At 45.6% G+C, this 18,757-nt stretch overlaps 1 protein-coding gene across 3 annotated transcripts; it reads right to left on the reverse strand.

Moving 5' to 3' along the window:
- Window positions 1-2,367: 2,367 nt before the first annotated feature.
- Window positions 2,368-17,837, reverse strand: LOC123154762 (uncharacterized). 3 transcript variants are annotated; one of them, XM_044573402.1, is made up of 4 exons: window positions 17,554-17,837; window positions 16,120-16,189; window positions 15,994-16,040; window positions 2,368-2,419 (listed from the first exon to the last, which is right to left on the reverse strand). In XM_044573402.1, exons 1-4 carry the CDS (start codon window positions 17,773-17,775, stop codon window positions 2,414-2,416), a joined length of 345 nt encoding a protein of 114 aa, XP_044429337.1. In that variant the 5' UTR covers window positions 17,776-17,837; the 3' UTR covers window positions 2,368-2,413. The 3 variants fall into 3 exon arrangements, 2 of the variants coding, with proteins under 2 accessions (XP_044429337.1, XP_044429336.1); XR_006477044.1 differs by lacking the exon at window positions 2,368-2,419 and adding an exon at window positions 15,700-15,828 and having other exon boundaries at window positions 15,994-16,189; XM_044573401.1 differs by lacking the exon at window positions 2,368-2,419 and having other exon boundaries at window positions 15,868-16,040.
- Window positions 17,838-18,757: the final 920 nt, after the last annotated feature.

Raw genomic sequence — 18,757 nt, forward strand, 5'->3', positions numbered from 1 at the left:
TGTACATGCATGACAAAAAAGCGACCTACTGTGACAAACACGTATCATCACGGAAGTGTATTTTTTTTAGTGCGCCGCTCAGTCGCATGACGTCTATTAAGCTTCGGCTGATGCATATGATGCAGAACGCCCATACTATGCCCACATGATGGTTAGTGCTATCAGGCCAAAGGCCCCTCGGATCAAATATCCAAACCGTTAGTGTGTTGGTAGTGCGGTCTCGGGCAGAGACTCACGAAAGATGTGACCCCGTCGCCCCGTCTCGAGGACTTGCGACAAGGGCTAAAAATGCCTGGCCACACCTTGTATTCAAATCTCGGGTACCCTCCAGGTCAACCCATCTCCACATCACTCGCGGGTACCCCTCAGGGTCGACCCGCCTTTCCAAGTGATAGTTGTAAAGTCCAAGTATCCGTGTGTCCAAAAACCAAGGGGAAACCCCGAGGAATCACCCTCGACGGATTCCACTCGATGTAATCATCAAGGTGAACGTAGGTGGAGCCACCCTCGAGATTCACACGTGAGAGGTTCCACGACAGAGTCGTATCGGAAGTGGTTAAGGACGAATCACCCTCGATGACCATGACCAAATAGCTACACTACAGGGTTAACATCAGAAGTGCTGTCAAGGTACCACCCTCGGCACTCGATAGTAACTCTGCAGAGTCGTACAACTAAGGGGGCTGATGTGCGGTGTCGGGGCTGGACGTCGATCACGTTGATCGAGTCATCAAACCTAAAGTGGGGCAACTGAGACAAGGTGGGGTCACTGGTGGGTCTGTAACCAACCTATATTAAGCAATTTAGAATAAGAAGGTAAGGTATGAAAGCAGGTAACAAAAACAGGCTATGCATCAGAGTAGGATCATACAGAAAGAAGTAGCAGTTCTAATGCAAGCATGAGAGGAAAAGAAATGGGCGATATTGGAATGCTCAAGGGGGGTTTGCTTGCCTGGAAGCTCTGTTGAAAAGGAAGAAGTGCCATTGTCGACGTAGTCGATCACCGGGGCATCATCGGCCTCGGGGTCTACCGGAGAGAAGAGGGGAAAGAGACAATAAATATAAAGCAAACAAAGCATCATAAAGCATAACATGGTAACACATAGTGTTAGGGGTCAAATAATGCAGTGCTAGACGTTGCAGACGGAGAGGGAAAACATCCAAGGGTGAATTCCCGGTGTTAGATGGATTCCGGAAAGATGAAAGAGAGGGGACGGTTCCATCTTCAGCATGCTAGGGGCATGTGATAGATGAACGGACTGTGTATTCGGATTCGTTGGATTTTTCTAAGCAACTTTCATACATAAAATCTTTTCATCGGAGTTACGGTTTAATTTCTATGAATTTCCGAAGATTTAAACATTTATTTGGAATTCCTGAAAATTGGCTAAGGCTGTGTTTGGTTGGACTTCAACTTCCAACTTCTAGGCCCAAAAGCTATAATCTGTACCAAAGGGTGTTCCCAGGAAAGCAGATTCGTAAGAAGTTGCAACTTCTTCTAGTGCAAATCCCGCAGCCCACATACCCCAACTTGTCCAGCTTCTCAGCAGACCGTTTTGCTAACTTACCAAAGAGTTGAGGGTTATTTACCCACCTTTGCCACTCCCTAGTGAAAATGATTCGCTGCCGATAAGAAAAATCTCCTTGTACCATCGGCAGCAAAAACTCCTTGAGGGAAAAATCCCCTCGACCCGAGCGACGGGCTAAGGTTTCTAGCCACCGGGGCCAGCTCTACCGGCCCTCCACCGCCGCCGCCGTTGCCGCCTCCAGCGCTGTAGGCTCTTCACCGCCACCCGGAGCTACGCCCCTGCGTATCCATCCGCCTCTGAGTAGTACATCACCCGCCCAGCGGCCCATCCTCGCCGGCTGTCCGGCACCATCGATCGGAGCTGCACAGCCCTCCACAGGGACGTAGCATCCGTCCTTATTCCCTCCTTCCTCCTCTTCCTTCCTCCTCTTTCATCCCTCCATCCTCCCCTTCCAACGAACTGCTACAGCAGGTTCATTCATGTTACTTCTCTTCCTAAATAGTGTAGATTATGGAGGCACTATTGACAGGTTAGTACATATTATGGAGTCCATGTTAATTTGCATAAACTAGGTACAAATTGCTTGCTAGTATGTGGGGACCCCGACTCATAAGTCGTGATCACCGAATGCACGTGTACAGTGATCCCAGAGATCAATGCTCACTTAACACACAGAAGCTGAGTAACAAGAGTCTTACATCGATACATACCATCTTACATAAATTATGACCATTATGGTCAAGTCTTGAGTATAACTTCGCAGCGGAATTCTTCGTCGATAACTTGGACCCATGCCATCTACCTTAACCCTACAGGCATTCTGACTGGGAAGCGTCCTAGCTCGCACGATCGTCACCAAAGAACTCTTCAATGTATCTTGTCCTTCATGCCTGGCCAATAAAATAACCAGTGGCAAGCCAATGAGTACTTTGAATGTACTCGCAAGCAACCCATGTTTTGGTTCAAGATACAACAATGCATGATATAGGTAAATTTTTGCAGAAAGCTAGTTTTGAGTGCAATGACATGTTCAACAGCTTGTAAGACGTGTATCAGGAGAATTCAAGTAACCATGAGGACAGGTTACAGATATCAACATAAATAGAGTGGGCATCAACCCAACTCAACCCTGTCAAGTCCTTTGACTTGACCCAAGTAGTCCTTCCCACTTATCCAAACACACACACTGGTTTGTAAACATGTGGACGTAGTTTAAGCAGCACCGCCCAACTGTCCTTGACCGTGGACACGGCTATTCGAATAGTTTTACACTCTGCAGAGGTTGCACACTTTACCCACAAGATCCGGGAAGCTTACGTGTCATCCACGACCCGCGGTACCTCAAGTACCCGGGGTAAGCACCCGATCACTATCTTTCCCTAGACGACACTAACATGGAGTCCACTCGATTGGTAGTAACCCCCGTGCCCAACATTTCACAACTTTAAAAATGGTGGAGCCTCGCTCCCATATTCATCACATACCACCGGCACGGGGTACCAACGGTGTGTCCGGTGCCCCATAAAAATGTTCTTGGCCGCCCTACCTGGCACGACCCCGTCCCGAGAGAGCGCACCAACAACTCTCCCATCACTAGTAATGCGGGCTCCAAGCTAGTATCGGCCTAGGTAATCAATAATGCCCTTTCCCATACAAGGGTAGAGTGGTTGTGCATGTAAGGTTGGGACAGTCGACAAATCTTAAATCTAATCCGTTTTTGAAAACAACACACACACTTGCCTCGGTATACCACTTCGTCATCAAGTGGTTACCCATCTCATTATCTCCCTCGGCATAAGTGGCACCCGACGGGGTTTTCGAAAAGGCTTTTGAAAATACTTTGTCTCCATCACCATGCACATTCCCGTCCCTTTTTGCATAGCAACTACTTTAGCATCCTATCTACTCCCACCGGCATAACCCTCATAAGGAGGTAGGGTCATGCACAATGCAAGTATCAACGAGGAAGTAATAGAGGCAACCCATCAAAGTGGTTACCATCTCATCATGATTCCGATGCAACACTAATAAAGTGCTATATGACATGCACACAAAGGGTTTCATAGACATGGTCAAAGGGCTGCTTGCCTGGTTCATCAGAGTCTTCAGGTCTTCTGGTCCTTCTCCAAGTACTTCGTCTACTTCGTCAACTAACGTCGAAACAATCATAATAAGCAACATAACAAGGCAGGAAATAAAAGTGCTCTAAAAATATGGATTTGACTTTTCTAGGATTTCCTTGGTCATATGAAAAATAACCAGGGTGGTTTCATTGGAATTGGATTAGTGAATATTTCTGAACATTTCAATATGATGGAATCAAGGGGTTTATGGATTTGCAAGAAGTGTATAGAAATATGTTTTTGAAAAATGATCAAAGACACCCATTTAGCAAATCATGATTTTAGAAGCATCTGGGAGTTGGTTTCACTGGATTTGGAGTTCAAATGAATTCCCTATGAATTTGCAAAGTTGACAAATATGAAGAAATGGCTCATTATTTTATGTGGTACATAAAGTATTAAGAAAAATGTTCATAAACTAAGTTATGAACTTGGAAACATTTAGGAATTTGAATCATGGCATTTGGATCAAATTTGAGGTCTCTATGATTTTCTAAAGTTTATCACAGAAATGGAAAAATAGGATTTGCTAATTATGTGAAAGAAATATTTCTGTAAAAATGTGCAAGTAGCTCCACGTGATAGGGAATGAATTTAGAAACTACTAGAAATTTGAATCATCAAATTTGGAGTTAATTTGAATTGTTTATGGATTTTTGAAGCTGACTGGAAAAAGAAAAAGGAAATAAGACTTAACCTTATCCTGCGCACAAGGCGGCAGATAGATCGTGGGTCGGCCCAGCGGCTCGGCTGCGCGGGCAGAGGTGGTGATGTCGAAGGAGGCTTTGCGGGGGTGCGCCTTCGGGCAGGGGAGGCGGATCCGACCGAACCTGTTTCCACTTAAACGGACGGGCCCGCTTGCGGGGTCGCTGATGTGCGGGCCCCAATGGCAGATCGCCTTCAACCTCCCGCGCGCACTCCGGCCACGGGGAGGAGCGGCTCCCGCCGGTGATTGCCCGAGTTACAGAGCATCTCCGGCGACGCTCCGCCCATCACCATGCTCAGGAGGCTGCGCCGCACCCGTCTAGGTGCTTCATGCACGCCGAGGAGGGATGTAGTGGCGACGGTTTGGATGGTGGCGGAGGAGGTCGTCGGCCATCTCTGGCCATGAGCGCCTGACCTTCCTGGGGGCAAACGGAGGTGACGGAAGGCCTTGCGGTGGAGGTATGAGGGCGTTGGAGTGGCTAGGGGGTGAAAGAGAGCTTGGGTTAGCTCGAATTTAGGCGGAGCCCGACGGCGACGCTCCAGCCATTGTGGTGGATGGAGAGCGCGGGGAGGGGAGTGGGTTGGTCCAGGGGGTGCACGAGAGGGAGAGAAGGCCAAATGAGTAGAGAGGGGGCTCAGGGGTGGCCTTAAGTAGAAGGGGGCGAGGTGCACCGTGGACGGTGCGCCGGCGAGGTCGTTGCCATGGCTAGGGGTCACGGGGGTTCGCGTGTGCGTGTCCGGGGCGCTTGTAGAAATGGTCTATGGCCAGGGGAAGGGAGATAAGGAGCGGGGAGAGCTTCGGGTGGAGCCACGATCTCGAACAACATTGGCGGGCTCGGGCGACTCTGGGCACGCGCGGCATGGGCAAGACAGAGGGGGAAAGGAGGGGGCCAGCGCGGTGGCGTGTTGCGGACGTCGAGGCACCTCGACTGGCGCAAGGGGAAGGCTCGAGGTGGTCGGGGGACGCGGCGTCAACGGTCGCCTGCTCTGCCTCGCGCTCCAGAGCGCGTCTTTGGCTGGCATCCGCGGCTTTTCCGCGCGCACTCGCGCGTGAACTTGTGTCTAGTGGCTGCAGGTGGGAGTAAACAATGGGGAGGGAGGCTTGGATGCTCTGGGGCTTGCCAGGATTGGGAGAGAGATGAGAAAGGGAGGGAAAAGTGGCTGTCCAAAGAAGAAAAATGGGTCTGTGCCCCCCTCAATCATTGCTCCTTGGTCAGCAAAGCATGTAGGAGTTAGAGGAGGAGCAGGTGAGGCCGTGGGTAAAAGTTCAGCTCATGGAGATTAGTGGAAATGGACAAAACATGCATTTTAAATTTCTGCCAGAAGGTGTTTGATGGTGGTTTGGGCAAGCAGATGATTTACATTTGCCATGAGACTCCACAGGGTGAAATGTCACATATAATTAGGACCTTCCACCAATTTTGAGCTCATTTGGGCAAAGTTGCCAATGCAACTTTTGTAAACCCTAGAAATTAGCAGAAATGGACTTTTCAAGATTTAGTCATGCAAATCTATTCTCCTTGATGCACCACTTAGTGTAGTGTCATCATTTGAGGTTCTGAACATGTCCACAAAAGTTGAGATCAAAAGGAGAAAGTTGCCAACGTAAACTTGTTCAAATTTGGATCTGGGCAGAGAGGGTTTTGGGGTACCTTGATCAAGATAACATTCTCTCCAACTTGTGCCATTTGGTCTAGATGCATTATTACACCATTTGAGCATGTGAACCAAGTTTGAGAGCATTTGGACATGTTTTACAGTGCAAAGTTGTTCAAACTTGAAAAAGGACAGAAGTGGTTTTGAGAGGGTTTCATGGGGTTATACTGTTCTCCATGACATGAGACTTGGCAAGATCATTAAAAACGTCATATGTGACATTCTAGAATTTTCCTGGAATTGTTGGAGAATATTTCCTTTGTAAATATTTCAAAAGCTTGGAATATATAGAAAGGGTTTTCGAGGGATTTTAACCAATATTTTGATCATGACCATGTGTTGAAACTCTTATATATGGACAACATATGTCCATTGAGTTTCCCTAGGTTTTACCAAATATTTTTAAAGCATAAAAATAATTTTAACCTATTAAAGACCATTTCTGGCCTAAAGAAAAAGCCTTTAAATAAAATAGGTAAATAACTTTTAAAATTATATTTTTGTGGTTTCTGGGTATCCTATATCTAATAGGAGTCAAATATATTTTTGGAAAGATTTTACTGCCCTTAATTAAGTACTTGCAGTGCAAACCTCAATTCAGGGGTTTTTGGAAAACTAATTTTTGAAAATACTATTTGGCCAAATTATTTTTGTAAGAAATTATTTTTATGTCCTATACACATGGCATGATCATTGGTTCAAGAGTTTGGAGCAAGGAGATGAAGTATAGGAGTTGGAGGATTTATTTGATTTTTAGAGCACTTGCAAACAACACACAAAATCCAATCAAGGCAAGGTCCAAAACACTCAAAAGTTTTTGTCAAACCACATTTTATCATGATTTATTAGCTTAAGTGTTGTGGCATGAAAATCAGGGTGTGACAGACCTACCCCCCTTACAAGAATCTCGTCCCCGAGATTCCCAGACTAGGCGCGGAAAGGAATACGGAAACTTGGATTTGGGGTAGTCTTCACATCCTCATACTGCTTCTGCTTCCGTTTGGTGCTCCATTGAACCTTGAAGTACTCGATGGCGTGGCTTCGTGTTTGTCGTCCTGCTTGATCCAAATTGCAATTGGGGTCTCTCGCGTAGGTCATATTGGGCTGGAGGTCGATGGCTCGGTGATTGATGTCCTCGTAGAGATCGGGCTAGTTAGGAAGTCGAAAACACTTCCGGAGTTGTGTCATGTGGAAACATGTTGTGCACAGTGGGTAACTCATGGTAACCAGGTGGTAACTCCAGCTGGTAACAATCTTCTCTTCGTTTCGTAGCGATCTCAGAGGGGGTTGTTAAATCTTGGTGTGAGCTTCCTTTTGACATGGAAATGCTCGGTTTCTTTAATAGGAGTGGTTTGCAAATACGTGCGGTCTTCGATGGGGAATTTCACTTCTTGACGATGGTGGTTGGTATAGTTCTTCCTCCTTGACATGGCGGTCTTTAGATGTTCCCTAACCATCTGAACAACTCTTCTTCCGTCTTTAGGTGGACACGCATGTCCTCAATTAAAGATGATAACTAACTTGTCTAAGTACTCTATGAAGCATATGGGGTACGTAGAGTGGGCTGAGGCATTGGTGGTGGTCACGGTTGAGTATTGGCCAAGGTCTTCTCGACCCTGATTCAAGGCCCAAGGTCAGGACCCAACCATGTTGTGGCTTGGTAGGGCTTAAGGGTTTCAGGGATTCTAGTGTGCGAGCGAACGTTTGTCACCTTATCCTTAAGCATGGTTCCTGAGATGCCAATTGTTCTATCTAGTCCTTTAAACAAATAACCTTATACCACCGAAAGCATCAACTCTTGTAGGTCAGCTCCAATCATCACTCATGATATTATTATTCTCAGGACTTCTGAGAGGAGGTTTAACAGGATCATATTTGTCTACAATCCCCAAACTCATATGTATGTCTACCCCTAAAAATCCATGGGTAGAACATACAAGCTACTAGCTTGAACGTGACAATCCAAGTGCTCAGCCTACTATTCCAAGGTCTAAGGCATTTCTACCCTAAGGAAACACGTCGTATGCCACTCCAAGATCTTATTTCCTTCTTATGAATCAACTCCAAAAGCCCATTAACTACATAATTCATTAATTCTACCAATCCAATGTCTATGGTGTTCCACATGATCTTCTTATGTCATACAATCCCCAAATGCTGGAAAGGGCTACCCCTACTATAGTCACTTCACCAATTTCCATTATCATGGTCAAGTGAACTCCAAGGTCAGGCGTATATAGATCCCTAAATCAACTCCAACAATTTATCCAATCTCCTAGTTTACCATCCACCGAGAACATGGTATCATGATCGAGACCTTTAATCTAAATCCAATTTACTTCGAACCATGCAGACTTACTCAGCATCTATACTCAACTAGGATCACCTACTTAAATCCAAATCTCATGTCCAACAAGAATTCCTATATGTTTCCCCCAAGTCAATACCGTAATGCCAACTATCTTCTATGAATGTCCCCTTGGCTAAGTCAAAACCTTATACTTCCAGGAGTTTCAGCTTGCGATCATAATCGTCCTATAAATCCAATTTACTCAGGGGTAATGAAGCTATGCTTCTCTATTGACATGATCCCACCAAGTTCATCTATCAACATGAATGCCTTATAATCCACCAAAGAGTCTCAGATAATTCCTCAAGGTCACTGATATAAACTCATCAAGTCATTTGTCCTCTATTCCTATATCCTCAAATAGGTCTTCCCAATGGCATTGCCAGTTTTGGTGCTATCATAAGATGACAATGTGCTCGTCCACTATGTCCACTAGTTCCATAATGAACCCAGTGTTGTGCAAGGTTGCGAAGGCTTAACTGGTTCTCTTGCAATACTGCGGGTTAAGCACACGGTTAAGGATTTGAGATGGGGTATCTTGTGAAGTCTCGATGGGTATAGGGATGGGTTTCCAGTCTTGAGGGGCAACCATAACTCTACGGGGTAGCACTCGGTCATGGAGGTTGTAGCAAAAGTCTCCATTGCTAGTTGGCTGCCGAGGTGGAATTCATGGTGCATCCTGTCTTGCTAGCTTTTAGCTGATGGGAGAGATGAGAGGGAGAAGTAGCATAGAGGAGGGGAGTGCCTAAAGGGGTTCTATAGTGCAAGTGCAGACAAACAGGTTCAAAAAGGGCCAAACAAAAGAAATAATGTAAGGAAGGTGATATAGTCACGTACTTGTTGCCTTGGCAAAAGTGCGACCTATATCAAAACACAACCAATAAAACAAGCAACACACAATCATGGTTCTATTTGAACCATCATACGGACTCGACTGCGCATAGGGGGTACACGACTCATCCTACCCTAGGGGTTCTCGGACTAAGTAGTCGTGCTTGCTCTGTGCCTCGTGCAGTCTCCTGGGTTTCCCTCAGGTGTCGCTACGTCTCTTGTAGTTGTTTGATGAAACAATCCGGGTTGAGCCTGAAGATTCTTCAACAACTTCTCGCCTATTGAAGTTGTGGGGTGAAGGTGGCTTCTCGTAGCAGGTATTGACTCGGTCTTCCGTTGTCTTCTTAATCATGATGATCCCTTTTGCCTCCTAAGGCGTCGACGGTACTAGGTAGGCAATCCTTATGCAATGATATCATCAAGGCATAGTAGAGGTCCAACATGTCAGCTTCATTGACGACAACATCGACACCAAGGGCGGGGGATGAAGAGAACCGTCTTCCTGCTTACTCTAGTGAGGCGGACCTAATGGCGAGGTTCTCATCCACCGGTGGTTGCCGATACAACAACGGTAAGGACATGGTTGCTCTATTAGCGATGTATATCATGATCTTGCATATCTTATGCCCTGATCATCGTAGGCCAAGGTTGCATTATCCTGGGGCAAATTCAAAGGTATCACCATCCTCTGGGTCTTCATTTCCTCATTCCTCGAAGACGTATCTTTTGTTGGCATCGTCTTGCTGTGGTGTCGCCAATCTTGTGTTCAGAAGAGGTGGGGTGAGTGTTTGGCAAGGTGTACTCCTGCTAGGTTATTTACGAGGATTACAAGGAATCCTGTGGTCAGGGACACAAGGGTAGTACCGACCAAAAGTTTTGAAGGGGAAGAGGCCAATAAGGAAAATATACCTTAGTCTTGGAAAAACTGAGAAGGGAAGAGAAGTATAGATCATTTTGAAAACTAGTAATAGTTTTGGAGATAGTTTTACCCTAACTAATGACCATGCTAACTAAGGCTTCCTACAGCCAGGATGGCTCTGATACCAGCTCTGTGGGGACCCCGACTCATAAGTCATGATCACCGAATGCACGTGTATAGTGATCCCAGAGATCAATGCTCATTGAACACACAGAAGCTAAGTAACAAGAGTCTTACATCCATACATACCGTCTTACATAAATTATGACCATTATGGTCAAGTCTTGAGTATAACTTCGCAGCGGAATTCTTCGTCGATAACTTGGACCCATGCCATCTACCTTAACCCTACAGGCATTCTGATTGGGAAGCGTCCTAGCTCGCACGATCGTCACCAAAGAACTCTTCAATGTATCTTGTCTTTCATGCCTGGCCAATAAAATAACCAGTGGCAAGCCAATGAGTACTTTGAATGTACTCGCAAGCAACCCATGTTTTGGTTCAAGATACAACAATGCATGATATAGGTAAATTTTTGCAGAAAGATAGTTTTGAGTGCAATGACATGTTCAACAGCTTGTAAGATGTGCATCAGGAGAATTCAAGTAACCATGAGGACAGGTTACAGATATCAACATAAATAGAGTGGGCATCAACCCAACTCGGTCATGTGAAGTCCCTTGACTTGACCCAAGTAGCTCTTCCCACTTATCCAAACACACACACTGGTTTGCAAACATGTGGACGTAGTTTAAGCAGCACCACCCAACTGTCCTTGACCATGGACACGGCTATTCCAATAGTTTTACACTCTGCAGAGGTTGCACACTTTACCCACAAGATCCGGGGAGCTTCCAAGTCATCCACGACCCGCGGTACCTCAAGTACCCGGGGTAAGCACCCGATCACTATCTTTCCCTAGACGACACTAACATGGAGTCCACTCGATTGGTAGTAACCCCCGTGCCCAACATTTCACAACTTTAAAAATGGTGGAGCCTCGCTCCCATATTAATCACATAACACTAGCACGGGGTACCAACGGTGTGTCCGGTGCCCCATAAAAATGTTCTTGGCCGCCCTACCTGGCATGACCCCGTCCCGAGAGAGCGCACCAACAACTCTCCCATCACTAGTAATGCGGGCTCCAAGCTAGTATCGGCCTAGGTAATCAATAATGCCCTTTCCCATACAAGGGTAGAGTGGTTGTGCGTGTAAGGTTGGGACAGTCGACAAATCTTAAATCTAATCCGTTTTTGAAAACAACACACACACTTGCCTCGGTATACCACTTCGTCATCAAGTGGTTACCCATCTCATTATCTCCCTCGGCATAAGTGGCACCCGACGGGGTTTTCGAAAAGGCTTTTGAAAATACTTTGTCTCCATCACCATGCACATTCCCGTCCCTTTTTGTGAAGCAACTACTTTAGCATCCTATCTACTCCCACAGGCATAACCCTCATAAGGAGGTAGGGTCATGCACAATGCAAGTATCAACGACGAAGTAATAGAGGCAACCCATCAAAGTGGTTACCATCTCATCATGATTCTGATGCAACACTAATAAAGTGCTATATGACATTCACACAAAGGGTTTCATAGACATGGTCAAAGGGCTGCTTGCCTGGTTCATCAGAGTCTTCAGGTCTTCCGGTCCTTCTACAAGTACTTTGTCTACTTCGTCAACTAACATCGAAACAATCATAATAAGTAACATAACAAGGCAGGAAATAAAAGTGCTCTAAAAATATGGATTTGACTTTTCTAGGACTTCCCTGGTCATATGAAAAATAACCAGGGTGGTTTCATTGGAATTGGATTAGTGAATATTTCTGAACATTTCAATATGATGGAATCAAGGGGTTTATGGATTTGCAAGAAGTGCATAGAAATATGTTTTTCAAAAATGATCAAAGACACCCATTTAGCAAATCATGATTTTAGAAGCATCTGGGAGTTGGTTTCACTGGATTTGGAGTTCAAATGAATTCCCTATGAATTTGCAAAGTTGACAAATATGAAGAAATGGCTCATTATTTTATGTGGTATAGAAAGTATTAAGAAAAATGTTCATAAACTAAGTTATGAACTTGGAAACATTTAGGAATTTGAATCATGGCATTTGGATCAAATCTGAGCTCTCTATGATATTCTAAAGTTTATCACAGAAATGGAAAAATAGGATTTGCTAATTATTTGTGAAAGAAATATTTCTGTAAAAATGTGCAAGCAGCTCCATGTGATAGGGAATGAACTTAGAAACTACTAGAAATTTGAATCATCAAATTTGGAGTTAATTTGAATTGTTTATGGATTTTTGAAGTTGACTGGAAAAACAAAAAGGAAATAAGGCTTAACCTTATCCTGCGCACAGGGCGGCAGATAGATCGTGGGCCGGCCCAGCGGCTCGGCTGCGTGGGCAGAGGTGGTGATGTCGAAGGCAGCTTTTCGGGGGTGCGCCTTCGCACAGGGGAGGCGGATCCGGCCAAACCCATTTCCACTTAAACGGACGGTCCCGCTTGCGGGATCGCTGACGTGCGGGCCCCAATGGCAGATCGCCTTCAACCTCCCGCGCGCACTTCGGCCGCGGGGAGGAGCGGCTCCCGCCGGTGATTGTCGGGGCTATAGAGCATCTCCGGCGATGCTCCGCCCATCAGCATGCTCAGGAGGCTGCGCCGCACCCGTCTAGGTGCTTCACGCACGCCGAGGAGGGATGTAGTGGCGACGGTTTGGATGGTGGCGGAGGAGGCCATCGGCCATCTCTGGCCGTGAGCGCCTGACCTTCCCGGGGGCAAACGGACGCGACGGAAGGCCTTGCAGTGGAGGTATGAGGGCGTTGGAGTGGCTAGGGGGTGAAAGAGAGCTTGGGTTAGCTCGAATTTAGGCGGAGCCCGACGGCGATGCTCCGGCCATTGTGGTGGATGGAGAGCGCGGGGAGGGGAGTGGGTTGGTCCAGGGGGTGCACGAGAGGGAGAGAAGGCCAAATGAGTAGAGAGGGGGCTAGGGGTGGCCTTAAGTAGAAGGGGGCGAGGTGCACCGTGGACGTTGCACCGGCGAGGTCGTTGCCATGGCTAGGGGTCACGGGGGTTCGCGTGTGCGTGTCCGAGGCAATTGTAGAGATGGTCTACGGCCAGGGGAAGGGAGAGAAGGAGCAAGGAGAGCTCCGGGTGGAGCCACGAGCTCGCACGGCATTGGCGGGCTCGGGCAGCTCTGGGCACGTGCGGCATGGGCAAGACAAAGGGGGAAAGGAGGGGGCCAGCGCAGTGGCGTGTTGCGGACGTCGAGGCACCTCGACTGGCGCAAGGGGAAGGCTCGAGGTGGTCGGGGGACGCGGCGTCAACGGTCGCCTGCTCTGCCTCGCGCTCCAGAGCGCGTCTTTGGCCGGCATCCGCGGCTTTTCTGCGCGCACTCGCGCGTCCACTTGTGTCTAGTGGCTGCAGGTGGGAGTAAACAATGGGGAGGGAGGCTTGGATGCTCTGGGGCTTGCCAGGAGTGGGAGAGATATGAGAAAGGGAGGGAAAAGTGGCTGTCCAGAGAAGAAAAATGGGTCTCTGCCCCCCTCAATCATTGCTCCTTGGGCAACAAAGCATGTAGGAGTTAGAGGAGGAGCAGGTGAGGCCGTGGGAAAAAGTTCAGCTCATGGAGATTAGTGGAAATGGACAAAACATGCATTTTAAATTTCTGCCAGAAGGTGTTTGATGGTGGTTTGGGCAAGCAGATGATTTCCATTTGCCATGAGACTCCACAGGGTGAAATGTCACATATAATTAGGACCTTCCACCAATTTTGAGCTCATTTGGGCAAAGTTGCCAATGCAAATTTTGTAAACCCTAGAAATTAGCAGAAATGGGCTTTTCAAGATTTAGTCATGGAAATCTATTCTCCTTGATGCACCACTTAGTGTAGTGTCATCATTTGAGATTCTGAACATGTCCACAAAAGTTGAGATCAAAAGGAGAAAGTTGCCAATGTAAACTTGTTCAAATTTGGTTCTGGGCAGAGAGGGTTTTGGGGTACTTTGATCAAGATAACATTCTCTCCAACTTGTTCCATTTGGTCTAGATGCATTATTACACCATTTGAGCATGTGAACCAAGTTTGAGAGCATTTGGACATGTTTGACAGTGCAAAGTTGTTCAAACTTGAAAAAGGACAGAAGTGGTTTTGAGAGGGTTTCATGGGGTTATACTGTTCTCCATGACATGAGACTTGGCAAGATCATTAAAAACGTCATATGTGACATTCTAGAATTTTCCTGGAATTGTTGGAGAATATTTCCTTTGTAAATATTTCAAAAGCTTGAAATATCCAGAAAGGGTTTTTGAGGGATTTTAACCAATATTTTGATCATGACCATGTGTTGAAACTCTTATATATGGACATATATGTCCATTGAGTTTCCCTAGGTTTTACCAAATATTTTTAAAGCATAAAAATATTTTTAACCTATTAAAGACCATTTCTGGCCTAAAGAAAAAGCCTTTAAATAAAATAGGTAAATAACTTTTAAAATTATATTTTTGTGGTTTCTGGGTATCCTATATCTAATAGGAGTCAAATATATTTTTGGAAAGATTTTTACTGCCCTTAATTATGTACTTGCAGTGCAAACCTCAATTCAGGGGTTTTTGGAAAACTAATTTTTGAAAATATATTTGGCCAAATTATTTTTGTAAGAAATTATTTTTATGTCCTATACACATGGCATGATCATCGGTTCAAGAGTTTGGAGCAAGGAGATGAAGTATAGGAGTTGGAGGATTTATTTGATTTTTAGAGTACTTGCAAACAACACACAAAATCCAATCAAGGCAAGGTCCAAAACACTCAAAAGTTTTTGTCAAACCACATTTTATCATGATTTATTAGCTTAAGTGTTGTGGCATGAAAATCAGGGTGTGACATAGTAGGTGGTGTATTGGGGATAAATTGTGTACAGATTGACTGATTAGTACGTATTTCCTGCTAGTACAGGTTGCTTGTGCTTCTGTTGTGAATGGAGCCTATGTAGCACCTTTCTGATGTGAATTCAATTGACATTGATTGCTTGCTATGTTCTGCTGTGAATAAATTGGAAGATGTTTACATATTGTACAACTGTTATACATGGGGCAGGGTATTAAAATTATTTTTCTTGGTTGAAGAATGACTGAAAAAGTGGTGTGGGATGATGCACGTCTGAAGAAAGTCATATAAATATTCAGAGAAGAGGATGAAAATGAGAATAGGACCTTAGGTTATTTTACTAAGAAGGGCTGGGACATTGTTATCGAGAAATGGGAAGCAAGAATGGGAAAGAAGTATCCCAAGGATAAATTCAAGAATAAATGGGATGCAATAAAAAATGACTATGTGTTTTTCATGGAGTTGAAAAATGAAGCAACCGGGCTTGGATGGGGTGATGCAAAGAGAACCGTTGTTTGCCCTCAAGAATGGTGGGATGAACATGTTGTGGTAAGTGTAGCAACTTTTTTTGTTTGGCATGGTTTTCAATGATTGCATTACCTCATTTCTACTTTCATTTTCAGAGATGCCAAGAGAGGACGGAAAAGAAATGCAATCATTTGAAGTTCAAATGAGAGGGTCCGAAGCACCTTGAAGATTTACATGTCATATTTCACAAAGTACATGTCACAGGGGCTAGTGCTTCTTGTGCTGGAGATATATCTTCTGATGAATCAAGTGATGATAATGTGGTTCCTTTGGAGAAACCTGATGATAGTGATGAAATGAAGTTGTCATCTTTGAAGAAAACAAAAGCAAGCAAGAAGCTCAAGCAACCTTCAATAAAAATGAGGAGAAGGAAGAGAAGAGTCCCTTCTTAGGATTGTACAAGCAGACATGTGAGAAGATAGAAAGTGGAGTGGAGAAGATAACCTCTAGTGTTGAAGCATCATCGGCTCCTCCTCCAACCAACCTTGTCCCTACCATTTTGGAGGTTATGAAGTTGGTGAAAGATTGTGGTGTGAAAGAAAAAACTGCTCTCATGCACACAACCCTCACTCTTATAGTGAAGCCTGACTTTAGGGAAATCTTCAGTCTTCTTGAAACAAAAGAAGGGAGGCTTGATTATCTGCAGAGGGAGCATGAGAAGTAGATGTTGAAGCACGTGTTGTAAACCATATGTACTCATGTTGTAGAACTACATTTGCTTTCACTGTAGAAATGGTTGTTCTATTGCCTACCAATGTATATATCACTATTTTACGGTCAAGTTGCACATAAAAATATTGAATTATTGTCCAGGGTCATTACAGACAATTCATAGTCAAATCTGCAGTTTCACAGCTGTTTCAGCCAAACGACAACCAGCTTTTCCACAGCTGAAAGTTCACAGCAGCTTTTTCACAGCTCACAACTCACAGTAGCTTTTACAGAATCTGCAGCTCAACCAAATACAGCCTAAGTCTAAGGATTGCTTGGTTTTTGAACATTACTTAGCTGTTTTTCGGAGGCTATAGCTGTTGTTCTGTACATCATATGATCTTGTGCCTTACATCAATTATGAGCATTTTTCTGCGATCTACATGTTATTAACACTTTCCTCCATATTAGATTTCATTTTGATTGATCATCAACAACTCTAAAGTAGCTATGATTATAAAGATATTTTTCTGTTTTCCAGCTAAGATAACTTGCCATTTTGTGAATTTCATAGGATTTAATCCACACATCAAATGGATTTGGTCCAGTGGGGTATATTGAAGTTTGTTAAGTGTACTTCCTTCACATATTATTTTTACTCATGTTATCAGTTGTTTAGATGATGTTTAGGGGCTGTCTAGACGGCTAATTAAGGCAGCAGCGGCAAAGCTAGCTACTGCTACAGTAACATTCAGTTACTGTAGTAGCAGCAGTACATGCAGAGTAGAAGCAGTGCAGCGAGCAGAGAGTAGCAACCAGCGAAGCAAAGAGCAGCGGTAGCCGGAGGTGGGGGAGACCAGAGGTGGACGCGGCCGGAGGTAGGCACAACCACACTCAATACACACACACACACACTGCATGTACAGACCACACACACAGCACACACACAGCACGCACACGGCGCACCGGCGGCCACGACGCTAGCCAGGGGCACAACGCGCGAGCGACAGAGGCGGGCACGGGGCTGCGCGAGGGCGCGACCGGGGAGTGCCCTGGAATGGCCAGCACGCGGCGGGAGCGTGGCAAGAGCAGGCATCGCCTGCCATGCTGGACGGTAGCGGTGGCTGGGTGTTAGTTCGATTCGAGAGGGCGAGCAGGGATTCGGCTACGCATACATCACGTGCGCCTCCTGGGAGCACTAGATGCACGACAACGACATTGGTTCTCTTCAGGACATACCCCATCAACGACAACGTGCTCGGAAGTGGTGCCATGGCCACAGTGGTGCACAGGCCTGTGGGGACGGCGACGGAAACGAGCAACCGAAGGAAGGGGAAATAAAGGGGAGCTCACATCAGAGTATAGGGATGGCTCGGAGGCGTCGGGGTGGTCGGGTTGGTGCGGATTCGGCGATGGCATCGGCGGGGCAGTAAAGGGGGATGACTCAATCCGCACGGTGTAGGAGCGTTGAGCTTGATCCCGCGGTCGTAGACGGTGTAGCAGAGGCCGGTGAAGCTCTTGAACAAGTGTTCGAGCGTCGGGGACGAGGCTGGGCGCGTGGACGAGGTCGGCCATGGCGACGTGCTTCGGTTGCGAGATGCGGGGAAGAGAGCGAGTGAGGGAGAGAGGGAATAGGCGTTAGGGTTCATTCCAGGGGGTTTGGGGTCTCTCTTGTCCTCGAGAGGAGTCGTGGGATGGCCGACACGGCACCACCAGAGGCATTGATGGGTGCCACACCATCTGCATGAACAGAGAAAGGAGATGAAGGGAAGTTGGGCTGGACTGTGCATTGTGCGTGTAGAGCCCAGTCAAATAGTGGGCCCTTTTCCTTTTCTTTCTTTTATTTCTATTTCTCTTTTTCTCCCACTATTTTGCATTTAGTTTTGCCACTAAGTGACTTTTGTTAAAAGAGAAAATTAGCACATAAGTATTAGGCAATATATTGAAGAGCCCCACAAAGTTTGAGGTCAAATGGAATTGTATTAATATTTATTTATTAGAAATGCCATTTTTATTTGTTGTTGGAGCATTTATTAATTTCCTAGGAATTATTTGGTGAGTCAAAAGATGTTGGTTAAACCATGACATTGATCAGGGGGAATTGTAGAATAACTTGAACACTTTAGTTTTACTATTTGAAAAATCAATTGAATTTTAATTTTCAATTTGACTTTCAAACAAGTGGTAACTTGCATAGTAATCACGATGACAAGACCACCATTAGGGGGAGATTACTGTAGCAATATTCTTAGGGTGTTACAACGATGTGTAGTTGTACTATACACTTCGACTCGATGGGAGGGATCCATGCGTACACATGCATGTGTGTGTACTCAAACTGTATCATGCATGTCATCCCAGAGCAAAAATAATAATCCCCTCCTAAGTCAGATTAACCTCTCTTGTTGTCAAGCAAAAAGTAGTGATGGACCAAGCAGGCCCATAGATGGAAAGCATCGATATCGCTGATAACCGCTTAAGTGGGTGCGAGAGGACAACCACCACCGCTTTGCATGTGGGCCAAACATATATATGTTGAATACCCAAAATGCACAAC

Source organism: Triticum aestivum, chromosome 7A (assembly GCF_018294505.1).
Source record: "Triticum aestivum cultivar Chinese Spring chromosome 7A, IWGSC CS RefSeq v2.1, whole genome shotgun sequence".
NCBI classification, from domain to species: Eukaryota; Viridiplantae; Streptophyta; class Magnoliopsida; order Poales; family Poaceae; genus Triticum; species Triticum aestivum.

Coding starts and splice junctions, on each gene's coding strand:
- LOC123154762 (XM_044573401.1), bottom strand. CDS start 17,775: ATGGCCGACCTCGTCCACGCGCCCAGCCTCGTCCCCGACGCTCGAACA. Junction 16,190..17,553: donor AGCCATCCCTATACTCTGAT/GTGAGCTCCCCT, acceptor CTCCCTCTGCAG/ATAATCAAGCCTCCCTTCTT. Junction 16,041..16,119: donor AGTCAGGCTTCACTATAAGA/GTGAGGGTTGTG, acceptor CCAAAATGGTAG/GGACAAGGTTGGTTGGAGGA.